Here is a 22,790-nt window from a genome sequence, read left to right as displayed (position 1 = left end):
AAGAAAACCCAAACCAAACTATGGAAGGTGGGGAGCTCCCGAGGGCTCACGAGGTGAACTCATAACCAGATCCACACATCCTGAGAATGCGTTGGGGCAGGAGGACTTAAAATGGAAACATGAATTCAGCTCCTAGAAATTACCACTACTGTATTGTCAGGCCTATAAGGACAGAGATTCCTCAGTTATTTATTTTGTTTTAGAATGTTTTTATATCATTGAGTTGGGTTTTTAAGAAAAAATGTTAGTTTTTTCCCTAATCTTCTGTATTTTCTAGAGGAGGAAAACGGATTATTAGGGATATAACAGTCAAATCCTTCTCAGTACACCACAGAATAGGAATTATTCCAGCAACTGAAGGCTCACCAATAATATCTTCCAATTAGAAAGGTGTCTGTGTTTCATATCTTACATTATGGTACCGAGTGTAACAGGAAAAAGGATCCATATCTAAGACTCAAGTCAGTACTCCATTATGGAGACAGACACCCAGATAACGTTAATGAAAAGTGAAGCGATTTCTTCAGAGGCTACTTGTTAACACACATTTTAAAATTAAAACAAAAACCCTTTGTACATATAAAAAATACAGCTGACTCCACGTTTTGATTTATGAAAAATAAATTTATTACATAACACCTTGTTTTTAACAATGTTCAATTATTTTTTATTCAGAATACTTGTGTCATTCATGTAAAATAGTTTGATACAGTACATTGTATGTTATAGGTTTTTTTTTTCCTCAAAAATTCTAAGGCTCTCCTACTGCTTCTCCTTTGCTGAAGTAAGGGCACCCTAAACAACGTGCGAACAAGTTTTCAAAAGGAAAATGAACTGAACAAAATTTTAATAGCACTACACCAACCAGCTTTAAAATCAGGACGAAAATATTTGAATTGGATGCCGCACCTTTTTAAGGAAGTTATCATTCATGCTTTTTTCATCTTAAAGCATGCTCACAAATCAGCAACACCAACAGGAAAAATAAAACACTGTCTATGACAATCATTTTAGTTTGTTTGCTGAACCAAACAGGTTTATATCAATGACAACATATTTAATTACTATCAAATAGCAGCTTTAATACCAGTCAAGTCATAGATTGAAAATGAAAACAAACTTAGAAGTTGGAAGTTAATCTTTGGGAGTTTTGAAACCTTTCTGGAAAAACTATGTGGCTTTTTGTACTTTCAAAAAAATCCAAGCCATGTTCTTGGTCAGAAAACACTGATTAATGTAGAAAATGAATCAGCCCACTGATAAGACACTAAAAAGAAAGGTGTACCAAAATAATCTCATTTTGAGTCTTGGTTATTCCGTTAAGATATACTGTATGTTTCAAGTACCAGTTAAACTTTGTGTCTGTGTGTGTACTATTGGTCAGATAATGTTGTTACACTGAAAAAATTCACCACATACAAAGACAAATGCTTGCCCCTAGCACATTCACAGCTTCAACTGCTACAGACTGTCACTGAAAAAAATGCATTGGTCAGTCTGAACCATGTCAAGTAAACTATGGAAGTAGCAAATCCACAACACAAACTGTGCTAGCACTTTCTTTTCAAGTCTAACTCCAAAATAGGTACAACTTGGAAGCCACTACCCCAATCTGTGTGAAAAGTGGTGGAACTTGGCTACTGGACATTTTGAAGATGTGGTTGTACAGTACATTCTCATGGCCCATACCAGGTTCCTGCGGAGAGCTGCACAGTCAGCCCTGCAGCATTCGCAACAGTGCATGGACAAGATTCCGATGCAGCTCAGTACCGATGTGTCTGATGTGAGTACTGTGGAGGCTGCTGGGAGGTAGCTGAGTATCCCATGCTGCTCTGCGGCTGTGATGTGCTTGGTCCAGGGTTGGGATAGGCAGCATGTGGATTGGAACGCTGGAGAGGAGATGAGGGAGAAATGTGATTCAGGTGCTTCTAGGGGAAAGTCAATCCCAAGCAGCAAAACTTATATGTGACTGAAGAGTCAATATGTTTCAAGGAAGAAAGGATGTACAGGTTTTGTGCTGCGTACGAACTTCATAATGAAAGACAAAAGCCCCAAATATTTTAACATCCTCTTCTCTTGAGGAAGGTCAGAAATATTGCTAGTAAATAATATTAGGCCTAGGTTTATTACTATGCTGTGCAAATACATTTTTTTCTATAGGAGTAACCCCTTTTTATGCTGTTTTGTATCTACTTGGTAAATTTGCTTGAGATGTTTACATGGGAACTTGATGTATACATAAATAATTTAAAGCTTATTTATACGCTTTCTTCAGTAGAAAACTCCCCCCAACACACATGACTAAAGAATAAAAATGAATATGATAGGAGAAGGTATCACAGAATCCATTTCTTTGGCATTAATACATTTTTATGCCCTTTAAACTACTTTTTTTTCTTTTGAGGCAGGTGCTACTCTATCACCCAGGCTGGAGTGTAATGGTATAATCATTGCTAGGATTATAGGTATGCACCTCCATGCTCAGCTCATTTTTTCAAATTTTTTTGTAGGAACAGGGTCAGGCTATGTTGCCCACGTTAATTTCAAACTCCTGGCCTCAAGTGATCCTCCCCCTCAGCCTTCTAAATCACTGGGATTACGGGCAGGAGTCACGGTGCCTGGCCCATTTAAACTACTGAATCTTATTTTCTGCTACAAGTTTATATACAAAAGTAAAAATATAACCACAGACATTTAAGAAGGATGGTATTCTCAATTCTAAAATGGCACAAACAGAATGTGATGGTTTGGGGTTCTCTAATTTTGATCTGTTAGATTATTATTCCCATTCTCACACCTCTCTCTCATACTATTTGCTCCCAAGACAAACACTGTAAGATTAACCAAAACTGGGCCGGGCGCTGTGGTTCACGCCTGTAATCCCAGCACTTTGGGAAGCCGAGGCGGGTGGATCACAAGGTCATGAGATTGAGACCATCCTGGCTAACACAGTGAAACCCCGTCTCTACTAAAAATACAAAAAATGAGCCAGGTGTGGTGGCGGGCGCCTGTAGTCCCAGCTGCTGGGAAGCCTGAGTCAGGAGAATGGCGTGAACCTGGGAGGCGGAGCTTGCAGTGAAACACGATCGCACCGCTGCACTCCAGCTACCAAAACTTATTAAATATGCTTTCAAAGAGAGAAGTAATAAGTCATATAATTCCAAATTCTGCCAATCCTAGCGAAGGTAACATTTTTAAAAAGAGTGGACACATGCAATTATAGTCAGAAATACTATTTTAAAAATCATCCACAAAAAACCACAGCAATCCAACAAAGCAGCATGGCGTCACTTTCTCGGCTCCAGAAGCCAAGGTCAGAGCACTGCTCTGCTTCATTCTAAGGACGCCATCACCTTAGTGTGCAAACACATTCGTGAGCCAAGAGAGATGCACTCTTCCCATCTGGAAAGGGAGAAAAGGATACTGGAACCAACAACTCCCACAGCTGTCTGCCCCTGGTGTCCTTGTTTAGCTAACTGGAAGAGAATTACAACTCACAACAGCAATGATTTCCATGGTGTGATGGGCTGGACTTCTCCCCTAACCAAAGGAAAGAGTTAATACCTAATTCTGAAAGTACAGTAACGAGCACTCGGGACCTTATCAGTTTAATAACATCTCTTTCTCTTGTGTGTGTGTGTGTAAATAATTCTAATTGGTCAAATTTTCAGTATCCTTCCCACACTGAAACCTAGTGTAGTTGGGAATATGGTTAGAATAAGCAGAAGAGAAGAGGAGGTGGTATACAATATTCAAAGAAGGTCTTTCCACAACGTAACTGACAATGCCATGATAGGATCCCTAAGTCGGCAACATAATAGCCTTTGTGGTCAGATCAAAGTATGAGTCCTGCATCTACAGCTGGCTTGCTGGGGATCCATGTGAAAGTTATTTAACCTCTACAAGCCTCAGTTTCCTGAAATGGCTACAACACTTAACCTCCCAGAATTATCTCATTTAATCCTTACTAGAGCTTCACATTGATCATTATCCACAGTCTCAAATGGAAATTGAGAACATCTGAATCACTTACTCAAGGATTCAGAGAAATGACCAGACTGGGATCTGAAAGCCTATGTTCTTAATCACTGTGGAATATTGTTCCAAAACAATAGATATCAAGCTCCTACCATAAGCCAGGTGTCAAGACACTTCATGTCTAATCTGACAACAGCTGCAAGTTAGGTTTTACTAGTTTCATTTTACAGATTAAAAAAAGCCAGGAGATGATATCCTGCTTGTCCAAGGTCACACAGTTAATAAATGGCATAATCTGTATTTGATCATTCCAAGTCCGGTTCAAAAGTCTAACCCCTTGCTACCATACCACTGTCAGGACTTTTCCATGCCAATAACATTTCATGTTGATGTATTTCCCTGGGTATACAGACCAGTATTTCTCAAATCACATTTTCCCACAATCATAAACCCATATGTAATCGCTGACATGCAAAGATGAACTTGGAATACCTGATAGTCTGAGGTCATGATAAGTCCACCTGAGGTAGTGGTAGGAGGAACAACTCTCGCTTTCTTCAATGGGGGTCCCTGTGTGTGGCTGCTGTCTTGATTCCCTGGGTGGCCAGTTCCATTCGTGTGGTTATTGCCCTGCTGCTGCTGCTGGTTCTTCTCAATTGGTTCAACAGAAAAAGTTCAGCTCAGAGGGAGAACAAAACACACCCACAACGGAAAACGTCATGGAGGCATTCACGAAACAAGAAGCTGCCAACAGTACTTTAATACTTACTTTGTCTCCTTTGTCATCAGGTTCTTCTTCCGTTAAAAATTCTCGTTTTGGGTAAGGGATTTGACAACCGGCAAAAACGCTGATCATAAGAAAAAGAGAAAAACCATTTCTGGTACACTAATCAATATTCCAAATGCTTCATTTAGGAAATTCTCATTTTAATCTTTTTAAGATGAACTTTGTCTCCGTATTTGCAAATATAAGCACCTTTCATGCAACTGTGACAAAACGAATCTTATCTTTGTAACTAGTAATACTACAGCAGGCTACTCGAAGACTCGAGCTGCATACAAATGATCAATAATCATCGAGGATGATTCAGCTGTCTTCTTTTATCCCAGCATTACTCCTCTATCACTCCAGCCAAAATACAGATTCCAGCTGAAACATGTGTCACCATTCAAAGACAATTTTTGTTTTGCCCTTCCTACCACATTTATTAATAAAAGATGGTATAGGGAACACATTTGGGAATGATATTTGCAATTTTGGAACATGAAACTGTAACTGCAGACAGTAAGGAGCTACAGCATGCAGAACCAGCCTGTCACTGAAGAGCTGGATCACTGCTGACACTAACGCAATCAGCATCTCATAAAGCCAGAGGTGAACGGGAACGCCTCTTCCCCGGAAAGCCCCAAGTGACACTAATCAACAAAGCTCATTTCTGCTTGTCATAAAGGATTTCCTTGGGTTCCCATGTAAAAGGAGGAGCAACTTAGAGCTGACAACCAGAAGAAAGCACACTCCAAAAACTCCAGGTTGGTGAGTTAACTAGGCCACTTACTCTGATGTAGGAAGTGGGTCTTCTAAGAAATAGGGATCCTGCATAGCCTGTTCTGAGGTAATTCGCTTTATTGGGTCCATGGTAAGCAACTTCTGAAGCTGAAATCACAAATCATAAAAACATGACTATATTGCTTCTCACATTTATCTTTCAGCACATATATGAAGGGGATATATATTTTTTGGTGAATAACATCACAATTTGGAAAATATTTATTCCCCCAAATTAACAACAAAACTCCTAGTTGTTAAATTTAATGTAGTAATTCACACTTCAGTCATTCCAGTAATCATAATCTCACTTGTTTTACTCTTGCTTATGTTCTCTGACTAAACAAATGATACCCCTCCCATTATCTAAATTGCTTTATCCAGTTTAGAACAGGACCAAACTTCATGTATTTTCTCTGCTTTTCCTAGTAAGATAAAAAAGCTGCTGTTACACACATAATACACTAACACATGTAGCGATTCATATTTAGATCTGTTAATTAAAACTGAATTAAATAAAAAAGTCAATCTCCCCATTACACCAGGCACATTTCAAGAGCCGAATGTGGCTCGTGGCTATGCTGCTGCGCCATGCGGATCATCACAGAAAGTTGTACTGTGCGGTGCTGTTCTAGTCTAAATAAAAACGGTGATACACAACTTATAAAGTACAGAGTTGTATGGTGAGACTCTGAGAGTCGACTGCTCCCTTCAAATCTCGACTCAACATTTATCAGCTGCATGACATTGGATAAGTTACTTAATATTTTTGTTACTTCATTTGTCAAATGGAGATTAAAAATAGTGCCTATTATCACAGGCTGTTTTCAGGATTAAATGAGTTCATATATGGAGAGCAATTATAATGGTGCCTAGCATAAAGAAAGTACTATGTAAGTGCTTGCTGTTATTGCTGCTATAAATGCCATGCTAACGTGAAGATTCAGTATTTTTTAGTTAAAACATAGTTCATTCAACTGGATTCTAATACGTGGTCTCTTCGTTTATACTCTGATCCAATGCAGTGGCTTTCAGACTTTACGATGCATCAGAATCACCTGGAGAACTTCTTAAAATAGACTGCTGGGCCCTCCTCACAGAGCTTCTGATTGGTAGATGTGAGTAGGAGCCAAAAGCCTGCATTTCCAACACGGCCCTACATGATGCTACGCTGCTGGACTGAGACTGCACTTTGAAAACCAATGAACCAACAGACACATTAAGACTTAAAAGAGAGGCCAGGCGTGGTGGCTCACACATGTAATCCCAGAACTTTGGGAGGTCAAGGTGGGCGGATCACCTGAGGTCCGGAGTTCAAACCAGCCTGGTCAACATGGTGAAACCCCATCTCTACTAATACAAAAATTAGCTGGGTGTGGTGGTAGGTGCCTGTAATCCCAGCTACTTGGGAGGCTGAGGCAGGAGAACTGCTTGAACCTGGGAGGCAGAGGTTGCAGTGAGCCAAGATCATGCCACTGCACTCCAGCCTGGTGACAGAATGAAACTGTTTCAACAACAACAACAAAAAAGACTTAAAGATGACAAATTTTAGAGGATAAAAAGACACTTTTTTTTTTTTTTTTTGAGAGTCTTGCTTTGTTGCCAGGCCAGAGTGCAGTGGCACGATCTAGGCTCACTGCAACCTCCACCTCCTGGGTTCCAGTGATTCTCCTGCCTCAGCCTCCCGAGTAGCTGGGACTACAGGCACACACCACCACACCCAGCTACTTTTTGTATTTTTAGGAGTTTCACCATGTTGGCCAGGATGGTCTCCATCTCCTGACCTTGTGATCCACCCACCCTGGCCTCCCAAAGTGCTGGGATTACAGGCGTGAGCCACCACACCCAGCTGACACAACATATTTTAAGATGCAAATAAAATGCTAGAATGGTGAGATTAAAATTTAACTTTAATTATCTGGTATTTCAGAGAAAGCACAATTTTATTTTTAGGGTTGAAAGGAAAGGCCTGAATTTGCTATTTAAAATACCCGACAGTTTTAATGGAATTATAATAGGGCTTTCCTAGGGGACTACTCAAGATTACCTCCAATTAAGATGGGTCAGCCTCGTAAAAACAAGCACATAAGCTACAAGGAAGTATATCTCTAGAGTTTTAGTGGTGATGGTAGGCAGAGTCATCTTAGACTATCATGAGTAGCAGGGAATCAAGGACAAGAATAATTCCCCTAAGTCGTGACTTCTAATCTTCTGCCATTATCATTATTTTATTAGAATCAGTAAGTCCATAATTTTGAAGGATCTAACTTAAACCTCTAATTTGGGTCCTACTGTAAGTACATTATAATAAACCATTATTTGGATAATACATTGTGTGCTAATATGACAGGTTAAGGATGACTTTTTAAATTGCTGTTAAGATATGAAATATATGATATAAAATGTGAACTGATATAATAGTAATCAGAAAATACAGAAGGAGAAGCAGTAGAAAGAGAAGAAAAAGGAGAAACAAAAGAAGAACAGAAGAAATGTTTGCCAAGTGGCCTGGTTGCAATAAAGGAAAGTTTAACCTCTTCAAGGTGAAAGAATTCTCATTTAAGAACTTAGGAATAAGGATTAAAAGAATTTCAAGTCAAGCAAAATACAACCTGCTTCCCCAAACTCCCCTTTTATGTGTTATAAACCTTTTCTGAAAACATAAAACTGAAAAACATTTTTAATTATTATGCTGTAAAAATGGAAACTTTATTGTACACAAAGTTGGTAATGGCTGAATATAATTTCATCACAAATTACCTTGTTAGTGCACGGATTCAATTAGATTCTAGGTTAAATCATTTTTCCATTACACACTGATAAATATGGCATCTATCACATTCTTCCAGAAAAATCAAATGGCACATATAATTGCTGAAGGACTGTTAACATTTAAGGTTATAAGAGGTATTTTGGAAGTTAACTTTGTAAACAGTCTTTCAAAGAGCTGAAATACAAAACAATCTATCAATGGTGAGAAGTATTTTCTTCTTGATACTTCTCTGAAACTTTTAAAATTTTAAAGTAACAGATGAAAAACAATACACGTAATTTTATAAATGTTTTGACAGATTTGTTCCCATCACTATCTTTAGAAAATCTAACGTGACCAAACGTTAGTCTGTCAAACCATGAGATGAGTCTGGAAAAGCAAATATTTTATTGTCTTTATTGGTATGCACTAACAAGCTCTCTGCCATTTACCATGAAAGCACTCTGCGTGCTAGCTAAGTAACCATCTAAATTGATCCAAAAAAGCCTCAGTTGGGCCAATTAAGGAAAAAATGCATTTCATTAATACTGTTTATCTAAAGCTTACCAAGTGGAATGCTTTACTATCTGGTTTAACTTTATGTTTTTCCATATACTTGATAAGGCTGCAGTTGGTATACCTGAAAGAGAAATACTATGAAATAGCTATATTAGACTTGAGGTTAACTTTACATTGGCTAAAGTTCTTCTGATAAGAATTATTTTGATCATAACTGATATACAATATATACTGAAGAGTACGAGCATAAAAGGAGTAGAATTAAATCAGTTTTGTATTTCATTCAATATCCACAATGGTCACTTTTGAAAGGATACCAATGATTAAATGTAAGACGATTTCATGAATAACAGACACTAAACAGCTTTTTCTTAATATGAATTATACTTTAACAATTATTTTAAATAACATCTGGGTCAAAAGTTTAATTCAGCCTTACCAATAAGTGTAAAATACTTTTGTCATAGGTATATAAATGAAACTCTCCCAGTCCCTGATTTTGCATTGTAAACAGGTGAAATATTCATTCTTCGCTGTTAAAAATTGTTTAAAATTACTGTAACCTAGATTGGTAAGCAAGTGGCTATTAGCAAAGTGTATTTATTTAGACTCTTATTGATTCAGCTGTGATACTTCTAATGTCTAGCTTCCAAAAAGTAGTAAATATGGAAAGAAATGAATTTGTTTTATATCCAAATCAGCTGCTAATATTAGTTACTTTTGTATATAATCATTTAAGCATCTTAAGAAATAAAGACTGTCATCATGAAAAATATTTATTAGAGTAAATAAGTAAAATTATTTATTAGCATAATCTTATTTTATTATGATGAATATTCAGTCTTATACTGAGTATTCTGGTAAAGCAAAAATTGACAAGGGGTCTTTTTTTTTTTTTCAACTTACGTATTTCTTCTGAAATCTTTCATTAATGTTGAATGTTCAGGCATCTTTTTTATATCTTCCCAATCTTTATCTGTGAAATACATTGATAAATTTTTATGTTGCCTAAGTTCCTATTCTTGAGAATTTTTATATTACCACGTTCATTACCCTTCCTATACATTCAAACCCCATAAAAAAAAGCTCAGTCTTCAAATAAATGTTCAGCAACAGTAAACATCTTCAACTGTAAACATAATTCCTTATCCCTTGTATGACTTTAGATATCTGTTTATCTTTTTAAATTTCAAACTGCAAACTTTCTGTATGTTTTACTATAAGCTGCCTCAATTTCTGTCACTAGAGAAGAATAAGTTATAAATATTTCTATTTATCTTATTAAATGTCCTATTTCTATTAGTAAAACTGCTTATTTTCCCTTTTCTACCAAATTTCTTGGTTGAATCAGCAATTAATTTCTTCAATGAGAAATCTAAGATCTTCCCCTCAGTGGCTTTAAACTGTATTTCTTTTTATGATACAGCCCTCCTTTCACCTTATTAAATATATTTCTTTACATAAGCAATCAATGTAAGTGGTAATAACTATTTGCAGAATAGGGTAGGATATAATTAGTATATTAATGTCGGCTGGTACCTTGGCTAGTCTCAGTAACATTACCCAAAACAACCTCAGTTCCTAAATACATTAAGTACAAAACGTTTCAGCTACTTTTGCTGGCATCAGAGTTGCTCAAACAATACATGCTACATAATTTGTTTTCTCCATCACTGTCAATGGGTTTTCCTGAGAGTCTACTAGGTGCACAGGACTGTCAGGGGCAGCTTAATAGCACCTTTAGTTTTTTTTTTTTTTTTTTGGAGACAAGAGTTTTGCTCTTGTTAACAGCCCAGGCTGGAGTGCAATGGTGCGATCTCGGCTCACCCCAACCTCTGCCTCCCGGGTTCAAGCGATTCTTCTGCCTCAGCCTCCCGAGTAGCTGGGATTACAGGCATGCGCCACCATGCCCAGCTAATTTTGTATTTTTACTACAGACAGGGTTTCTCCATGTTGGTCAGGCTGGTCTCAAACTCCCAACCTTAGGTGATCTGCCCACCTCGGCCTCCCAAAACCTTTAGCTTTTAAATGGCCTTCAGAGGCTTGCTTTTCTTTGAACTTACTTGTAAAAGTATTTGGCAACTATCTTCCAAAGATATCACATATTGGAAACTAAACATACACTTACAATCCTAAATGGAATTTTCTCCTTAACTATTTCCTTGCTCCAATTTCTCTATCTTATCGACTTCTCAAGCTAGAAATCTTAAGATAATCTTTTAGTTTTCCCTTGCTTATACACTTCCTATAAAACATTTCCATCTGCCCTTTTTTCTCCATCCTTATTATCACTCTCACTTGATGTCTGCAGCACTGCTACAGCTGGTTTCTGATTTCGCTTACCTCTTTTTAACTGAGTTTTACCTACCACCACCTTACTAATCTTTCTAAAATGTAGCATAAATCATGTCTCTAGTACTGAAGAACTTATCATGGATTCTCATTCTTTAGCTATCAAATCTAACCTCTGCAGCCTGCTTTCCAAGCTTCCTTATAAACCACCCTAACCTCTGAAATACACATTAAGAGTCGCTGATAGATGTCCTCACTCCATATATTCCCTCACAGAAGCTATGCCTTTCTCATGGGCTCAGAAATGGTGGACACATTCAGAAGCAGGAAGAAAAGAGAATTCTTCTGTCTCTACTCAAACCACACCTACTTTTTAAACATTCTACATATAGCAGTACAATGTAAACTCCAAGAGGGCAATAATCCTGTCTGTTACATCATCAGTAACTTTTTACTTAAGACAGTGCCTGGCACATGGCAGGTACTTAATAAATATTCACTGAATAAATAAAATTCCTATCACAACAGAGGTCTTCTTCAAACTGGTGACCAATTTTGGAGAAAGGCAGTTTCTGTGTAGTTAGTCTGCATTTACTGATAATTAACACCCTTACAAGGGAATGTAGAATTAAAAGTCTCAGGTATTATCTCTATTAGTCTTGAGTTAAGTACTTGACTAGCCAAAATTTAGGTGTTCTAAACAAATTCTCATTATTCTGGACCTCTGAGCAGTTTCTGGTGATCACTGTTCTCTAGTATAACTAGGGATTGAGATACAGTTGGAGAGATCTAATGCCAGGGATGGGATACATGTAAACCATCTCTGTGTTGCAAAACAGCAGGCCAACTCACCACGGAGTACTACGACTCTCACTCACATTGTGACTGTTCTGAGAAGACGTAAATGCTATTATTCAATATAATGTGATTCTGTATAGTGCCCTAAATAGAAATAAGGCTCAAAATAGTGGCAGTATTATATGTGCTGCTAGAAAAAATTTTCTACTACTGAATTCATTTATAGTTTCCACTATAAATGAGCTAAGGTACCTTTCTAATACAGATATTGCAAATATTTTATCATTTCACATATCAAACAACAAAACAAAAAAGCAAAACAAGATGAAACAAAAATACAGTCCTTAAATTCAGGAAAACCATAAATATGTTCATGCCAATATGTAAACTCTACAAATTTTGCTGTTTCTACAGATCTTTGATAAATGCAAGTCAAAAAGCAAAGACTCGAGTAAGAGTAGCTTCCATCAGCTAAAAATATATACCTCTCCAATGAAGACATCTAAATTCAAACAACAGTGATTTAAAAACAAAAACAAAAACGAATAATGTGTACCTGCAGGAAATCCCATTACATTGAATATTCTGTCCAGCTGGTCATGGTGATAAGGATTACTAGTTTTGATGTCCTCTTGTCGACAGTGAAATATTGGTTCTGACGTTAGTAGTTCTGCAAATATACACCCTATAGCCCAAATATCTTCAAAACAAAAAGAAAAAAAAAAAAAGAAAAAAAGGCAAGGAAAAAAGAAAAAGAAAGGTGGAAAATAAAGTGGTTCTTTCCAAAAGAAAATGCAATTTTATTTTCTTGGGGAGTGTCTTCTTTCTTTCTTTCCCTAATAACTCATATTAATTCCTAAGCAATTATAATTACTAAATACCACGAAACATTATTGTAAGTATATATTCCCATGCCATCCACCCCAATTTTTCATTTTGTATACCTCCACATCACCCAAATGGTTTCTCTCTAAGCCCAATTAAATGTACTGGCTGGATTTTGGTAAGTTTTCAATGTCCCAGATGATACCTTTTCTGTGAACTACAGTAAAGCTGCATATGGAGCATGGAACTACAACCAAAGCAAACCAAACAAAAACAAACGGAAAACCCAAACAGTATTTGAAATTGGGCACTCGCCTAACACAATCGGCATAAATTCTTGTGATAAAATATTTTTTATTTACTTGCTAATTTGCAAAGTCTAATAATTACCCTCTCATGTTAGCACTAATGAGTAAGGTGGTATTCCACCAAGAGACAATGCCCAACCACAAAAAGTCTAAGAACTAACAGCATTTCTATTTTAACAAAGTTTTTCTTTCAAAGTGGTTCTTGATGCCATAAGCAGTGTCAGATTTTGCAAATTTAATATTTAATACGTAGGACAGGAAACAAAAGCAAAATATTACTGTTAACGTGGATTATAAATTCGGCTGGGTGTGGTGGCTCATGCCTGTAATCCCAGCACTTTGGGAGGCTGAGGCGGATGGATCACGAGGTCAGCAAATCAAGACCAGCCTGGCCAACATGGTTAAACCCCATCTCTACTAAAAATACAAAAATTAGCCGGGCATGGTGGCATGTGGCTATAGTCCCAGCTATTCAGGAGCCTGAGGCAGGAGAACTGCTTGAACCGGGAGGCAGAGGCTGCAGTGAGCCGAGATTGCGCCACTGCACCCTAGCCTGGGCGACAAAGCAAGACTCTGTCTCAAAAAAAACGCGGGGGGTTATAAATTCAAATGAATTATTGACAAAAGCCAGGCAAATGGGTTTCTCTGTACACAACAAAGTGAATTCCTTTCATTCACAAGATACAGATTTACTTTCATTCATATTAACTTTGTACTCTATTTGCCAATTTAGAATTTAAAGCTGAAAATATTTCATTTCTACTCTTAACAAATCCTACACTAAGTACAGTGGTGTGCATATAGCAGACCCTCAACATATAGTTTTTGACTGACCTAACCAATACCTGTTGGGGGACAAATAAAAATTACTATTTTATCAAAGCTGATTGTTCAGATATGTTAATAACTGTCACTTAAACAGGAAATAAGGAAAAAAACCTAAAATGAGAATTCCTAAATTCCAAAACTGGAATAGAGATATTTAATTCAATATAAAATTACACACATTTACATTTCAAAGTAACAAAGTAACAAGTTAATCATCTATTTACTTAAAGATTCACACTGACTGCAGCAAGTGATTTTAAAAAATGACATCATATTTACATATCAGACAACCAAGCCTAGCCAATATCACCATATGGAAAAGTCTCATCAAGAAACATAGGCCAACCTATTTTGTTTTTGGCATCAAAAGGTATATGGGGAAATTAATTATTTTGTGATTATTCTTTGTATATGGGTACCCCCTATAGATCTAACCTTTGATAATCAACAGCCACATAGGCAGCTAAGTAGGATCATAAAAAGATGATGGATGGCTTTGCATGTTTAAAATTCTACTTACAGCACACCCAATAAACACGGTAACAATTCATCTGGTTATTAAAAATTCCAAAGAAGAAAATATGTAAAGGAAGATGAAAGGTAAGTAGTGTAGCCATAATTAAAGCTATACTGCTCTTAGCTGAGCATACTCGCATATGCCTGTAGTCCCAGCTACTCAGGAGGCTGAGGCGGGAGGATTGCTTGAGCCCAGGAGTTTGATTCCAGCCTGGACAACATAACAAGACCCCATTTCACAGGAAAAATGTATGCAAAGCTACATTGCTTTTTAAAGAAAAAGTCCGGTCATCAGGAAAAATAGTTTATTGAACCTTAACTCCCTCCCATCCAGTAACTCTTCTTTCTTTGTATCTGCTATTCTCTCTCACCTTTATCCATCTTACCATTCTTCCTTTCTTCAAAATCCTGATCCATACATTAATCATGAACTTTGAGTCAGCTGATCCAAGGCTATTATTTCAGATAAATTTCTAATTCTTGTAAATAAGTTTCTTTTTCCTACCTCGTCTTTTTTTTTTTTTTCCCCAGATTGTGCCCAATTCATGCGAAGTCTCTTTAGTGTTCACCTGACTGCCAAACTCCTTACAAAATGGCTTTCCCAATTAAAAACATACATTTCACCTACTTCTCAAAATGTATGATGCTCATAGGTAGTCACTGGGCTAAGCAGGCAAAAGAAACAGTAGGAATTGGCATGCTATACAGACCAAATTTGGGAGGAGAAAAAGAATTTGCTCAATAATATTTGAATCAACAAGTGTAATAATAGTAAGCTTCTTGTTTTGATAAAAGGGAAGAGATTCTCATTTTCTCTATTTAAATGTATATTTCCCACTTAGCAGAATGCCTCACATTTAGTGACTATTCAGCTATTTGAGGACAAACACCTGAGCTTAAAAGGCCATACTTTAGTAAGACTTTTTTTTTTTAAATTTTTAAAATTTTTTTTATTTTTTGAGACAGAGTCTTACTCTGTCGCCCAGGCTGGAGTGCAGTGGCTCACTGCAAGCTCCGCCTCCCGGGTTCACGCCATTCTCCTGCCTCAGCCTCCCGAGTAGCTGGGACTACAGGTGTCTGCCACCACACCCGGCTAAGTTTTTTGTATTTTTGGTACAGACGAGGTTTCACCATGGTCTCAATCTCCTGACCTCGTGATCCACCCGCCTCCGCCTCCCGAAGTGCTGGGATTACAGGCGTGAGCCACCATGCCCGGCAGTAAGACTTTTAAGACTACTTTAGTGGCACTGAATTAAAGATTGACATCCCTTTTTTAGCCTTCTCCCCAAAGTAAATCAGACCAAAAAAAACAAAAAACAAAACGCTCAAAAGTGAATTAAACTTTGTTCCTGGGATTACAATGTTTACTAACCTATTATTTCCTCTCTTTGGTTTAGTGACTCAGCTTGCAGTTCTGCACAACAGAATAAACGACCACAGCACTACAATCTGTTTGTAGTAGAGGGGGAACATGTGAGTTTGATGTGTTCTGATCATATTTTTTTCCCTATGCTTTTGCTCCTTCTTAGTAGCTTCAGTAACAGATTTAACCCCTCCGCTAAATGGAATGTATTCACCAATTATTTATATGTTCAACTAGAAAGGCTCTTGTATCACCTGCTCACAATTCAACTATCAAACAGGGAAGCCAAAATGCTGGGGGAGTTCTTGGTAAGCAGCTTTAAGGGTGGTGTGAGCCGGGCGCGGTGGCTCAAGCCTGTAATCCCAGCACTTTGGGAGGCCGAGACGGGCGGATCACGAGGTCAGGAGATCGAGACCATCCTGGCTAACACGGTGAAACCCCGTCTCTACCAAAAAAAATACAAAAAACTAGCCGGGCGAGGTGGCGGGCACCTGTAGTCCCAGCTACTCGGGAGGCTGAGGCAGGAGAATGGCGTAAACCCAGGAGGCGGAGCTTGCAGTGAGCTGAGATCCGGCCACTGCACTCCAGCCTGGGCCACAGAGCGAGACTCCGTCTCAAAAAAAAAAAAAAAAAAAAAAAAAAAACAAGGGTGGTGTGAGAAATTTGTTGAGCATTTTACTCAATCTTTAGGCTACCTTTGCAGGAGACAGGAGGAATGGGATTGTGTGGTAGAGGCTGGTATTAAGGAAAAGGTTTCATTTTGTAATTCCTTATTCTTATTTTTATTTTATTTTTACTTTTTATGAGACGGAGTCTAGCTCTGTCGCCAGCCTGAAGTGCAGGAGTGTGATCTCCGCTCACTGCAACGTCCGCCTCCCGGGTTCAAGCAATTCTTCTGCCTCAGCCTCCTGAGCAGCTAGGATTATGGGCACCCGCCACCATGCCTGGCTAATTTTTGTATTTTTAGTAGAGATGGGGTTTCACCATGTTGGTGAGAGTGGTCTCAAACCCCTGACCTCAAGTGATCTGCCTGCCTCGGCCTCCCGAAGTGTTGGGATTACAGGTGTGAGCCACTGCACCCGACCTTCTTGTGAAAAACTTAAATTAAAAATGGTTTGTGTATATTATAAATTTTGAATCAATGTTTCAATAGAAGAAAGTGTTGTCCAAGATTGATCTTGGGCAAGCAGGTGTACACCAGACGAGGGTGTGGGCTGGGATCACCAGTGCTGAGAAAATGGCACTGACCTTGGTTTCAATCATTTGCACCCAAGTCAGTTCCCTCTGTAACTTCCCGGCCTCAGATGGCAGCTGTTTTTAATTAAAAGCTTAGAACTCTGGCTGGGTGTGGTGGCTCACACCTGTAATTCCAGCACTTTGGAAGGCTGAGGCAGGTGGATCACTTGAGGTCAGGAGTTCGAAACCAGCCTGGGCAACGTGGCAAAACCCTGTCTCTACTAAAAATACAAAAATTAGCTGGGCGTGGTGGCATAAGCCTATAATCCCAGCTACTCGGGAGGCTGAAGCAGAATCGCTTGAACCTGGGAGGCGGAGGCTGCAGTGAGCCAAGATTGCACCACTGCACTCCAGCCTGGGTGACAGAGCGAGACTCTGTCTCTAAATAAATCAATAAAAGCACAGAACTTTCGAGTATAGGGAGATTTAATTGATGACTCAGGCTAAATTCTCATTTTCAGAAACCGAGGCTAAAGCACTAAATGCGTAAACACACCCCCAGAATGACAGAACGAAGACAACAACTTGGGCTGGTGGTCTTTGTTACTTCTATGGTTCAAAGATGACTAAATTATTGTATGCATATATTCATACTGTCTTCTCAACTGGACTGTACATCTCTTCAGGGTAAGGCCCATAATTTGAATTCACACTTGGTCCTCCTAAGTTTTAAAAAGTTTACATAGTAGTTACCCAATACATGCTTATGTTGGTGAGGAGGAGGAGGGAGGAAAATATGAAGAAAGGCCTTCTCTCTCCCAAATCACACAGCCATTGGGACAGGAGAATCCAGCTTCCTAAGGGCTGGTAGTTTAGATTTGCGGCACACACCCTGCATTAGAACTGCTAGACTGCAGAATATCCTAGTGAATAAAAGGTTATATAAATCTTTTTTTTTTTTTTTTTTTCTGAGACGGAGTCTCGCTCTGTCTCCCAGGCTGGAGTGCAGCAGCCGGATCTCAGCTCACTGCAAGCTCCGCCTCCCGGGTCCACGCCATTCTCCTGCCTCAGCCTCCCGAGTAGCTGGGACTACAGACGCCGCCACCTCGCCCGGCTAGTTTTTTGTATTTTTTAGTGGAGACGGGGTTTCACCGTGTTAGCCAGGATCGTCTCGATCTCCTGACCTCGTGATCCACCCGCCTCGGCCTCCCAAAGTGCTGGGATTACAGGCTTGAGCCACCGCGCCCGGCCAGGTTATATAAATCTTAATGCTTCCAGTAAGACAGAAGCTTCTCAGGAAAAATAAGAAGTTAATAAACAATGAGACAGAGTCACAAGTTTCTGCGATAGCATCACTTTCTTATTTGTAGAGTTTGTTAATACGCTTTACCAAAAGTAACACTGCTTTTAAATATTCATTTTTTAAGTGGAAAAAATCGCTGTGTATCATATTAGTTTATATATGTCCTTAAATGCATTTAGAGTATGCTTGCAAAAAAGATACCCAAATATGTACTTAGGTAATAACATGTATTCCAAAATAGGACTAGATAAATAATCCTTATTTTTCCTTTTAACTGACTTAAAAAACTAAATATTGTATTAATAATTTTATATTTATAGAAAAGTTACAAAGATAGTATAGAGAATTCCCATATCTAACGGACTTATTTTTCTGTAAAATAAAATGTGATCTTAAGGCATGTATGAAGATTAATGAACATAAAGATTTTTGGAAATGACATACTGGATTCAAGATTAATATGGGGGAAAGATCACAAACATTGCTCCTTTTCCCTTCCTGAATCTACATTTAATTGACAGCAAAGTAATAAAAGTGCAAATGCACAGTAACAAGAACAGAAGGAGACTGTCAGAGACAAGATTCATTCAAGCATCCAACAAAGAAAACTGAGTTCTCACCACATACTAAATAGGCACTGGTTTGCAATGCTGAACAGTGAGGTGAGGTGTATTTGTTTTAGTGGAGTTTAGATACCCTTTGAGTCAATGAAGACAATAAGGTAAAAGAAAGTGTGAAGGAGGAAGTAGGGTGCTATTTTAGACTATGTGATCCAGGAAGTTCTCTCTGAAGAGGTACTATTTTCACTAAGGTCTGAATGTAAAGAAGAAACTGGCCAAGTGGAGACCTAGAAGATGGAAGGCAGACAAGACAGTTCAGAGAAGGTCTCAGGACACAGTGCTGTCGTTGAGTAGGAAGCAGACTTTTCCCCTACAATGCTGTGAAGATTTTGTTCTTGGGAATACCAGCTACAAAGTCTGTATTTGAACAGGAGGAGCTGATCCTCCTCCCTACTCTCTATGATCACCCCGGGGCTGCCAGGCACATACAGCATGGGCCAAAAGTTGGAGGACTCTTCCCTGAAGACTTCGGCCTCAGAGGAAAGACCTGCACCTTCTGGTATGTAGAGGTTACCCCAGGCAATGGCGGCTCTCTGCTGGATCACCCTAAAGTTCTCACTCTTTAAGTCCCATGATTGATACGAAGTTCTCAAGCAGTTTTAGTAACCTGATTTTTAAATACAAAGAGACACTCAAGGGTCACCAAACAGTTGAAGAACGCTTGCGACATGGAAGGGAGAGATCAAAACATGCAATGAAAAGAGTGACTATAAAGAAAAGACAGATAATTATTCTGGGAATACTGCAAAGTACAAACAAATCAGCAATGTTGTCATTGTCTTCATAGATATTAGGCTTTTCTTTCTATGAAAAAATACAAGATACTATGAAAAAGTAATAATCAGAAAACAAGAAGAGGTTTTTAGAAATGGATATGACAAAGGCAGAAAAACATGAGAAAAAAAGTAGTATAAAGGATTAATCCAAGAAATTCAACATCTGACAACACTGAGTTGAGGAAAGAGAGAAACAGAAAACACTGAGGAGGAAATCAAAGGACTACACAAGAGAATTTCCCACAGATTCGGGATATGAACTTCAGATTGAGTGTGCCCACCAAGTGGTCAGCCTATCACTGTGAAATACAAGGATGAGAAATTCTATTTGTTTCCAGAAACAAAAAAAAAAAAACCCAGGTGATCTACCAATGACTAGGAACAAGACTGGCAGGGACTTCATTAGCAATGCTGACGTTAGAAGGCAATGGAGGGGTGTCATCCAAGTTCTGAGAGAAAATTCTTTTGTACCTAGAATTGTAAACCTGGGCAAGCTAGCAAGTATGATACCGGCATTTTTCAGAAATACAAGAACTAGAAATTTTACCTCTAAGATACAGTTCCAAAGGAATTTACATGAGAACATACTGTAGCAAAATAAGAAATGAAATCCAGAAAGCAACAGATCTAACCCAGAGGAATAAAAAAGGGAAAAGGCAGGATGAAATGGTAGAATATGCTTGGAGACCAACCAATCCAAACTAGAAAACTTCAGGATGCAGTTACCCAGTAAAGGAGAAGTGTGTTTGATATCATCCTGGAGGATACAGAGCAAGTTAAGGAAACCATACAGACACAAAATAAAGAAAAGAAGAAAGGTAAAGCATATAAAAAAACTACTTGATGATAATGCAACCAAAGAGAATGAAGCAGAATAAGGTGTGAGTAATGGACAAGCAGTGGTGAGAGGCCTGGCAGCTGAGCATTAAATTCACAACAATTCGTAACTTAAGTATAAACAACTGTGGGAACTATGGTTAGCAAACAAAAAAATGTAAACACTGACAAAGTGATGATGATGATATTACTAATGCTGCTTATAGATTGAGAGGTTGGTAGGGGAAGAAGTGTAAGAGCACTAATTTCCTCATTGTTTATAATAGGGAGGTGATTGATATTATTAAAAACAGAAAAGTGGATGAAAATGTCCTAAAGTGCTAATTTTTTTTTTCATAATGTCTTTCCTTTAATTTTAGGGGGCACTTTTAGAAGTTACTATTTCTTTTGGTAAAAGAAACACTTGTCTGAAGTTAAAGGACTTCAAAATTGTACTGTTTTATGAGTTAAATATAAAACTAAATAGAATGTATAAATGATCCCATTTAATTACAAAGATTTTTGATATCTTTCTATGCAGAGAGAGGTATGTGGAATGATATACCCCTATTGCTACTGATAGTATTTCTAGGTAGTAGACTTTTGAGTTAGGCTTTGCTCTTACTTTTATTATTTATTTATTTATATTTTTTGGGACAGGGTCTCCCCATCGCCTAGGCTGGAGTACAGTGGTGCGATCATGATTCATTGCATCCTTTGCCTACCAGGCTCAAGCAATCCTCCCACCGCAGCCTCCCGAGTAGCTGGAACTACAGGCACATGACACCACGCCCGGCTAATTTTTAAAGACAAGGTCTCGCTATTTTGCCCAGGCTGGTCTCAAACTACTAGACTCAAGCAATCCACCTGCCTCAGCCTCCCAAAGTGCTTGGATTACAGGCATGAGCCATCACATCCAGCCTGCTCTTATTTCTGTAATTTGCTATACTACTTAATTTAAAAATATATGGGAATGTGTGTCATTTAAAGAAACTTAAAAATTCATGGAATTTTAATTAGTTCTGCTCACCAATAGCTTTGGTATAATGCCTTGCTCCAAGAAGTAGTTCAGGGGCTCGGTACCAGAATGTAACCACCACTGGATCCAAATCTGCTAAAGGCTTCAAAGGTGAATTAAACAATCGGGCAAAGCCCATGTCGGCTGTAAAATAAAAAATAAAAAAAAAAATCATGCTAAGTAAATGGTTTTTACAAATCTAACCAATTAGTCTAATTTACCATCTTATTCAGTAAGATGAAAAATGTGCTGAATTCTAGGGGAAGAAACCAACAAAACATCTTATCCATTTTAGAAGTCTACAAAAAGCAAGTTTGAGAGCTCCATTCTCTTCAAATTACTGTTACCCAGTTCTTCAGTGGGGTTATAGTCAAGCTCTGCTGCCTGAGGTCAAGGGTGACCTTGCTTCTCTGGGCAGATTTTTCTTTCCATGTGTCACCCCACCGTTAGGGACAGGGTTGTTGAGCTGCATTTCCATTCTTAGTACTGGTCACAAGCACCAGGAAATGGGATCAGTTACAGTAAGGCTTTCCATTATTTGCATCAACAAGCCTGTTCACTAGTGTAATTAATCAGAAGTTGACTATGCAGTATTTTAACACCATTATTTCCCCCATTACTTGGGTTGAATTTCACTAACTTAATTTTAAGGAATCACAGTATTTTTTTAAAAAAAAGCTAGGTAAGACTTTAAAAGTCATCTAATTAAATCACCTCCTTCTCCAGATGAATATGGTTCAAGAAGTTAGGTGATTTGACAAAGGTCACAAACTCATACCTCAGAGCTAGAACTGAGATTAGATACAGTTGGTCATGGCATTTAACACAGTTTAACATGTAGTGTAGTTATTAGGGCATGGCTGTTTATCCTGCTATACCATCATCTTTTAAAGGCAAAAATTGTGTCTCTTTCATATCTATCCCTAATAGTATCACGTACAGTTGTCATTACACATAGCTTTTGCCTAATACATGTTGAATGATCATTATTCATACCACCTATTCAAAAATTTCAAAACTCACCCACCATTTGATAAGTTTAGTTCTGTTTTCCTAAAACACATTTTTTAATGAAGTAGGCCTTACTTTAATCAACTTAATTACGAAGGTAAAAAAAAAAAAAACCCAAAAGTTGGCAAATAATTAAAACTATGAGTAAGATTACTAAATACTGATTTACAGAAGAACTAGTATTTCTTCTTAAATGTGAATGCTTTAAGATGTAGTGTTCCCCAAACCTGCCATCATATACATTACATAGAAGTATAATTCCAAACTAGATTTAGTGTATTACATAAATTTTCCCTAAATTATACAGTAAACACTTTTGTAATTACTGTTCGGCTGGTTCTTTTC

The 22,790-nt window shown here is 38.1% G+C and overlaps 1 protein-coding gene across 4 annotated transcripts in view; it reads right to left on the bottom strand.

Moving 5' to 3' along the window:
• Positions 1 to 603: 603 nt before the first annotated feature.
• The window catches only part of CDK8 (cyclin dependent kinase 8), a 152,269-nt gene continuing 130,082 nt past the window's right edge, over positions 604 to 22,790 (bottom strand). For 2 of the 4 annotated variants that reach the window (XM_025364665.1, XM_025364669.1), the window contains 8 exons: positions 21,447 to 21,578; positions 12,442 to 12,585; positions 9,702 to 9,771; positions 8,844 to 8,916; positions 5,535 to 5,632; positions 4,748 to 4,826; positions 4,471 to 4,629; positions 604 to 1,889 (listed from right to left, as the gene is read on the bottom strand). In XM_025364665.1, coding sequence (XP_025220450.1) covers positions 1,764 to 1,889; positions 4,471 to 4,629; positions 4,748 to 4,826; positions 5,535 to 5,632; positions 8,844 to 8,916; positions 9,702 to 9,771; positions 12,442 to 12,585; positions 21,447 to 21,578 — 881 coding nt within the window. In that variant the 3' untranslated portion in view covers positions 604 to 1,763. The remainder of the gene's footprint in view (positions 1,890 to 4,470; positions 4,630 to 4,747; positions 4,827 to 5,534; positions 5,633 to 8,843; positions 8,917 to 9,701; positions 9,772 to 12,441; positions 12,586 to 21,446; positions 21,579 to 22,790) is intronic. The other 2 variants (XM_025364666.1, XM_025364668.1) reach the window with 2 other exon arrangements.

Source organism: Theropithecus gelada, chromosome 17, assembly GCF_003255815.1.
Source record: "Theropithecus gelada isolate Dixy chromosome 17, Tgel_1.0, whole genome shotgun sequence".
In the NCBI taxonomy this organism is placed as follows: Eukaryota; Metazoa; Chordata; class Mammalia; order Primates; family Cercopithecidae; genus Theropithecus; species Theropithecus gelada.
The sequence above is the reverse complement of the archived record's forward strand: the minus strand, read 5'-3'. Positions and strand labels throughout refer to the sequence as shown.